Source organism: Lagenorhynchus albirostris, chromosome 19 (genome assembly GCF_949774975.1).
Source record: "Lagenorhynchus albirostris chromosome 19, mLagAlb1.1, whole genome shotgun sequence".
NCBI classification, from domain to species: domain Eukaryota; kingdom Metazoa; phylum Chordata; class Mammalia; order Artiodactyla; family Delphinidae; genus Lagenorhynchus; species Lagenorhynchus albirostris.
Genome location: NC_083113.1, coordinates 4,522,068 through 4,529,808, shown reverse-complemented (window position 1 = coordinate 4,529,808; position 7,741 = coordinate 4,522,068). Strand labels below are relative to the sequence as shown.

The 7,741-nt window shown below is 57.9% G+C and overlaps 1 protein-coding gene across 1 annotated transcript; it reads right to left on the bottom strand.

Annotated features, from left to right (window-relative positions):
* Positions 1–3,194, bottom strand: ZNF579 (zinc finger protein 579). The gene is made up of 2 exons (XM_060130198.1): positions 3,090–3,194; positions 1–2,109 (listed from the first exon to the last, which is right to left on the bottom strand). The coding sequence occupies exon 2, from the start codon at positions 2,105–2,107 to the stop codon at positions 416–418; it is 1,692 nt and encodes a 563-aa protein (XP_059986181.1). The 5' UTR covers positions 2,108–2,109; positions 3,090–3,194; the 3' UTR covers positions 1–415.
* Positions 3,195–7,741: the final 4,547 nt, after the last annotated feature.

Genomic DNA, 7,741 nt, shown 5'->3' with positions numbered 1-7,741 from the left:
TTCCACGAACTCACATTTATTCACAGACAGACAAAGGGACAGGGACAGACCTTTGCTCACTGGGGACCCCCCATAGGGTCTGGCAGTTCCAAAGAGGTGATGGTGTCCAGTGTGTGTAACGGGGGACAGCCAGGCCGGGGGCCCCCGCCTCAGTGTCCATCCCTCTGGCCAGTGTCCCCCACCTCCTGAATCAGCGTCCTGCCTTCAGAAGTGGGGTGAGCAGTTTCTAACCAGCATCAGGGGGGACTGGGGGTGGGCGATGGGGAGGGAGGGGTGGCCCAGCCTCCTCCCTCCTTAGTGTCGAGGGCTAGAAGGGGAGGGGTGGGTACACAGAGGAGGTTCCTCTCCTTCAACTTCCCTCCTTCATATTGCAAACCGGGAGGTCAAACGGAGGGGCTGAGGATGGGTGTGCGGGTCAGGAGGCCAGGCCCCCCAATCCGCGCAGGTGAGCCTTGCTGTCGATCTCTTCTTCCTCCATCTCGAAGGCTGAGTGGTCTTGGCTGTCAAAACAGGAGGCGCTGAGGAAGACGGGGGGTGCCGGCGGCGGCCGAGGTGGGGTCCCCGGGGAGGGCGGCTCCTCCTTGATGTGTGCGATGGGCAGCGGAAACCCTTCCTCCTCCTGGCCAGCGGGGGGCGGCGGGGGCGGCGGGGGCGACGGCGGGGCCTGGGCCTGGAGCGCCTGCTGCGCGGCGGCGGCCCTCTCCAGCTCAGCGCGGTGGCAGCGTTGGTGGCGCAGGAGGCTATAGGCGCGCGAGAAGCGCCGCGAGCAGTGCGGGCACGGGTGCGGGGCCGGACCGCCCGCGTGGACCTGCGCGTGGCGGGCCAGGTCGGCCAGCCGCTTGAACTCCCGCTGGCAGCGCACGCACTGGAAGGGCCGCGCCCCAGAGTGGGTTACCCCGTGCTGCCGCAAGTGCGCACGGCGCCGGAAACCTTTGCCGCACTCGGGGCACCAGAATCGGGGCTCCCCGGCGGGGGGCCGGGCCGGGGCGGCATCCCCTCCGTTCTGCCCGCCTTCTCCACCCTCCGAGGCGCCCCCACACTCTGCCCCTTCGCCCCCCTCGGGCCCCTTCCCTGAGGTCCGTCCGCCCGACACCTTGTCGTCCTTCTTGCCCGCCGCGGGCAGCGGGGCCAGGAGGCTGAGCGCGCCGTGGACGCGACGGTGCTGGCGGAGGTAGGAGGCGAGGCGGAAGGCCAGGCCACAGTCCGTGCACACGAAGGGGCGGTCGGTGGAGTGGACCAGCCGGTGGCGGGACAGCGACCAGGGCCTGGCGAAGGCCTTGAGGCAGATGGAGCACTGGTGGCGCTTGGGACGGGGCGGGGGCCCCCCTTCGCCCTCCTGTTCGCCCTCGGGGCGCAGGCACGGGTGCGCTTTGAGCTCGCCCTTGGTGGCGAAAGCTTCACGGCAGCGGAGGCACAGCAGCGTCCAGTCGGCCTGGAGCAGGACCTGCTTCTCCTCCTGCCGTCCGGCCGCCAGCGCCAGCTCGGCCCTCAGCTCCGCCGCCCCGGCCTCGGCCTCCTCCTCCTCCGACTCGCGGGGCTCCGCGCTCGTGGCGGCCGCCAGCGTGGCCGGCTCCCCCGCGGACCACGTGTCGGGCCGCGCCGCCGCCTCCACCTCCTCCTCCGCAGCGCCCGCTGCTGCAGAGGTGGGCTGCTCGGCGCCCTTGTCCTGCGGGCTCCAGCCGGACCCGGCCGCCTCCTTGGCTGCCCTCTCGATGGCCAGCTCGACCCCGCCGCCCGCGTGCTCCTGGGCCAGGTGGCGCCTGAGCTGGGCAGGCTCAGGGAAGGTGCGGGGGCAGGCGGCGCAACGCAGCGGGGGCTGCGGCCCGTGGCCACGCAGGTGGCGCGAGAGGTGGGCAGGCCGGCGGAAGGCCTTGGGGCATAGGGGGCAGGCATGGGGCCGCAGGCCCGAGTGGCTCAGCCGGTGCCGGGAGAGGTAGTAGGGGAAGCGGAAGAGGCGGCCACAGGTGGGGCAGGGCAGGGGCGCCCGAGGAGCTCCAGCGCCCCCCCTGCCACGGCCTCGGCCACGACCCCGGCCCCGGCCACGACCCCGGCCCCGGCCACGGTGAGGTGGGCTGCCCTGGGCTGGTGGAGGAGGCTGCGGATCCATGCCTGTAAAGAGATAGGGAAGAGGTGGAGATTTGGGGAGGCAGGGGGGTGCAGAGAGAGACAAGGAGACAGACAAGGAGACACAGAGAGGGTCAGATATTTAGCCGGGCAAGGGAAGGCGAGACAGACGAAAAAGGCCGAGATGAGAGGTAGAGACCAGGAGAAACAGAAAGGATGGTGAGAGGCAGAAAGCAGGAGAGAGAGATGGGGACACCCAGCAGAGACAGAGATGAAGAGAAAACAAAGAGATTTAGGCAGAGATGGTGCAAACACAGAGATCAGAGGAACCATGGCAGGGTGGAGGGAGGGAGAACAAGACAGAGACAGTAGAAGAGACAGAGGCAGTCAAAGTCAGTGAACTGCTTTTCCTCCAGGGGCCCCACTGGAACGTATGGGGAGGGGCTGGGAAACAGCCCTTGGTGCCGGAGTGGAGGGGGTGGGATTCAAAATCGGGAGGCCCCGGAAATGGAGTGTGGGTGCCCAGTCGCCAGAGTCTGGGAGAGGCCGGGAGTAGGAGGGCTCAGACTCTTGGGCAGGGAGGGGGCTAGGGAGGGAGGGGGCGAGATCCCGGGCGCTGAGGTTGGGGGTGTGGGGGGGGTTGGGAGATGACCGGGGTCCAGCCTCTAGACTTCTGTACGTGGTGGGTATGGATTCCTGGGTCCCAGTGGTGGACAGGGCTGGGGGGAGGGGGCTGAGCCCCCAAGACAAGGGGGAGGAGGGGGCTGGGGGCCCAGCTGCTCGAAATCTCCAGCGAGGAGGAGGCTGAGGACCAGGGCCCTGGACCCCCCCACACGCCCCCGAGGAAGGCTGCTGGGGGTCGGGAGTCCTAGGTCTCCAAGGGGGGGCCGCGGTCTCCCCGCTGGGCCCAGCCTTTGGTTCCCCGCAGGCATGATCTGCAGAACTGGGGCCGCGGGCCGAGGCCTTGCAGATTTCTGAGCCCGGGGCCTGGGGCTCGCCCCGATGACTGGGCGCCCGGCTCTTACCTCCGCCTCCTTTGCTCCTTTCTTCCTTCCCCGCGGCCGGCCGAGCGCGGATGGTGGTGGCAGGGAGGGAGGGCCCCGAGCGTGGTGGGGGGTGGAGGAGGCTGGGCTCGGTGTCACCGCCTAAGCCTTCCCCCCGGAAACCCAGCTTTTCGTCCGAGCCTGAGAGAGGAAAGACTGGCTGGGAAGCCGGAAGATGGTGGAGGAGGAGAGCCAGGGGGCGGAGAGGGGGGCGCGGCTTGGACTCCTGGGTTCTGTAAGGGGAGGGGGCTGGGGCCCCGTCCTCTGGGCTCTCGAGGGAGGAGGGGGCTGGGTCCGGCCCCCCTTCTTCCCCTCCCCAACAGACACACATATTCATTCATTCCTTCAACAAATACACATTTATCAGGTCCTGTCTGTGCCAGGCACTGTGTTGGGCGAGAGGGGTGGCCGGGAAAGGAGATGAATGAGGCAGTGACAGAGGCTTCAGGGAAAGTACCGGCAATCTGGACTAAAACCTGACAGCAGCCTTCACGTGGGTGCCTGAGCAAGCGACTTTCCCTTCTCTGAGCCTCAGTCTCCTCCTCTGTGATAAACCCCGCGTATATCCACTTGACCCTAAGAGACCAGTTACTCATTTTGCAGCATATATTCACTCGATCCTAAGCCACCAATATTAACTGAGCACCTACTATGTTCTAGCTCTGTCCTTGGTGCTGGAGCTGCAGTGGCAAAGACAGAGGCCGCTGGACCCTGTCCATAGGGAGCTCAGGGTCTGGCAGAGGAGGCAGACAAACACAGATCCAATGGCCCTTCTGGAGAGTGTGCTCTAAAGCCAGAAGCAGGATGCAGTGCGATTACAGGGAGCAGAGACAACACTGAGTGAGAGTGATCCCTGAAGGCTTCCTGGAGGCAACGATGTTTCCGCTGAAACCTGCAGGATGAAAGCCGAGGGTTAGGAATGGGAAGCGGGAGGCAAATGGAAATGGGAGAGAAATATACCAACACAGACACTATTCTTCTGATAGTTCTACTCAGAAACATGCCACAAACGGTGTCTGTACCAGGTTAATCGTTGCAGTATTGTGCATGACTTCGAAAGACAGGAAATGAGCTACCTGCCCATCGGTCAGGGATTTGAGTGATAAATCGTGATTGATCTACTCAGCAGAACGCTATGTGTCCATAAAAAAAAGAATGAAGAGGTTAACCTCACTGTGTAAAAACATGGAAAGGCTCCAAATGATAACGGAGAAAACACGGAAGGTGGAGCACAGCCTGCAGCCTGTTCTGTCTGCACTTATCAGCGGGTTGTGTCTGGGAGAACTGGAAGGAGAGAGAAGAAACTGGCAACATTCTAACTCCCAGGACTGAAACTTCCTACGCTCTGCCCTTTTATACTTTTGGAATTTGAAACCACGTGAATGTGTTTCATACTTAACAAAGTAAAGGAAAAAGAAACAAATGATGGGGGATAATAAAAATAAATACAATGAAAATAAATGATAGCTTACTCTTGTAAGTGCTTTACAAATACAAGCCCATTTGTTCCTCCTTACGTTAAGAAGTGCGTAACATTCTCCCATTTCACAGAGCAGTAAAGTGAGGTACTGAGAGGTTTCAAAGTAGTGAGTCTAAGTCTTTGCATTTCACAAAGAGATGGGAGAAATGATGGTGAGGAGCATGATTTTTCAAAACATCTGGTCAATAATACTACATTTTTAAGGACATATACATATAGAGCAGAAGTCTAAACACATCCATGGAAACAATAAGCACCAAATTTGGGGTAGGGGTTACCTTTGAGAAGGGAGAGGCAATCATCTTGGAGGGGGGGAGGTCTATGGAGTCAGGTGTACCTCTTACGTTTTAATAAAACTGGTAGTCAATATATGGGTGTGTGTGTGTATACTTTTTATTTGTTGAAATACATGTAACATAAAATTTACCATTTTAACCATTTTGAAGTGTACAACTCAGTGTCATTAAGTACATTCTCGAGGGGAATTCCCTGGCTGTGCAGTGGTTAGGACTCTGCGTTTCCACTGCAGGGGGCACGGGTTGGATCCCTGATAGGGGAACTAAGATCCCTCCTGCCATACAGGGCGGCCAAAAGCAAACAAAAACAAACAAACAAACAAAAACAAAGAAAAATTCACTAGTTCCACTATCTAGTTCCAGAACTTTTTCATCACCCCAAACAGAAACCCGGATCCATTAATCTGTCATTCCCCATTCCCTTCTCCCCCCATCTCCTGGCAACAAATAATCGTCTTTCTGTCTCTTTGGGTTTGTCTTCTGTGGATATTTCATATCAATTAAGTCATCTAGTATGAGGTCTTTTATTACTGGCTTCTTTCACTTAGCATAATGTTTTCAAGGTTCATCCACATTGTAGCGTGTGGCAGCACTTCATTCCTTTTTATGGCTGAATAATATTCCACTGTATGGGTATACTGTATTTTGTTTATCCATTCATTTGTTCATGGACCTTGGGTTGTATCTACCTTTTGGCTATTGTGAGCAGTACTGTTATGAACATTTGTTATGTATAAGTTTTTCTTTTAATGGCTGTTTTCAGTTCTTTTGCGTATATACCTAGGGTGTGTGAGTGTGTTATTATTTTATTATCTATATTTTGAAGACTTAATATATATTTTTTCCTAAATGAAAGAAACGAATTCAGCAATGAGGTTGAGGGGAAAGAAATTTCAGAGAGATCAGCGTGTTATATGTGTGTGTAGGCGTAGGCAGAGGTGGGGATCATGTCCTGGGGGAGATTTGGGGCCTTGGATTGGGGCATCAAAGGCGGCCAGTGTGGTGGAGAGAGGCCGGAGCTGCACGAGCAACTATGTCCGGCGTCCTAGTCCAGGCTGAATGCTGGACGCATTCCGAGTGTACTGAGAAGCCATTGAAAAGGTTTTAAGCTGGAGAGTCACATGATCCGATTAGTGTTTTAGAGAAATTCCTGTGGGACCCGCGAGGAGGCCCGGCCGGATGCAGGGGAGACCGAGGCGGGGAGCAGGAAGGAGGCGGTGCCCGGGTCCAGGTGAGAGATGGGGGGCCTGGGCGGGGCTGGCCTCGGGCAGGGGGCGGGACCTGGCGCTGATTGGCTCAGGGCTGCCCTCCTGGATGCCATTCCCACCGCCTCCACCTCCTCATTGGCTTCCCTGCTTCGGCCCCCCGCCTCCCTCGCGTGCAGTCTCCGGCACCTAGAAATCACATCACTTCGCTCCTGTGCTGAACACCGTCCCGTGGCTCTCACCTCTTCCTCCCCACCTTCCTCATCTGCACCCCACGCCCTACCGTCTGAACCCTGGAAGCTCCCTTCACGGATTCCTGTCTTTCTCCCTCTGCTTCACTCTGCTCCATCCACACTGCCCTCTCTGCTCTTTCGGACTCAGGGCCTTTGCACGTGCAGTTCACTGCCTGGAATGTCCTTCTCCTAGCTTTCCATAATTTTTCCCGTACTTCCCTCATTTCTTACAGATCTCCCCAGAGACACCTGTCCCGTTCACGTTACCTAAAACAACCCTCCTGGGAATTCCCTGGCGGTCCAGTGGTTAGGACTCCGCGCTCCTACTGCAGGGGCCATGGGTTCCATCCCTGGTGGCGGAACTAAGATCCCACAAACTGCGCAGTACGGCCAATAAATAAATAAATAAAAATAAAATAGCCTTCCTGACACCCTCTAGTCCTTGCTCTGCCCTAATTTTCAACTTTGTACTTACTGCAAACATTAGGCTACTTTTCCTATTTTGCCTGTTTCCCCTTCCACATGGAATATAAATTCCCAGGGAGTTTATATGCCAGGCTTCGCCTGTGTAACTGCTCTACCCTCAGCAAGCCTCGCATATCAAGCAGTATTTGTGGGTGAATAAAGAGGGACGAAGGGTGAGGAGGAGTGAGGGCCTCAGGTTTTGGAGTGGGGGGCGCCCTGGAAGGAGAGAAGACTGACGTGGTGGGGAGATGCGAAGCGCATCACATCAGATGTGAGCGGGCGGTGCGGGTGGCTGGCTCCACCTGTCCGCATGTGAGAGTCAGCTCTGCCCACAGAGGCGTCGGAGTCGCCAGCGTCTGGCTAGTAACTGATGCTCTGGACCGGTTGAGCTCACCCCCAGGGTAAAATCCTCCCCCTCTGCCTTCGAGCCTCAATTAGCACATTGATAAGATGCGGCCACGAGTTGGGGACGAGGTCCAGCCCACCACCTGGCACTGAGACACTCGGGAAAGGGGACGAATCCCTATTGCTACCCTCTCAGAAGAGAAAGGATTGGAGTGGAGGTGAGGTAGGCAGGAGGTCCCTATTCATCACCCCACTGCCTGGCGGCCGTCTCCATGACAACCCTGGCACTTTTCCAGGCCCTCAGCTCTGGAGGCCGAGCCAGTCTCCAAGTGGGCAGGTCTTGTCCCTGGGGGCGGCACCTATATCTAAGGAGGCGGGTCTTGTTTTTCCAACGCGAAGGATTCCCCCCCCCCCGCAAAGGGGTGAGTCTGATCCCCCTTCCTGTGTACTGGTGGCAGAGTGGAGAGGAATGTCTCCAAGGTTGAGCGTTCCCAGGGGCCGACCTGGAGCCTTTTCAAATGGGCAATTGTGGATCTCCAGGCAAAAATGTCTTCCTTGAATGCCAAACTCTTACTTGTTTGCCTCCAAACTTATCTCCCTCCTTTAAATG

Excerpts from the sequence above, each read along its gene's own strand:
- ZNF579 (XM_060130198.1), bottom strand. The coding sequence starts at position 2,107 with ATGGATCCGCAGCCTCCTCCACCAGCCCAGGGCAGCCCACCTCACCGT.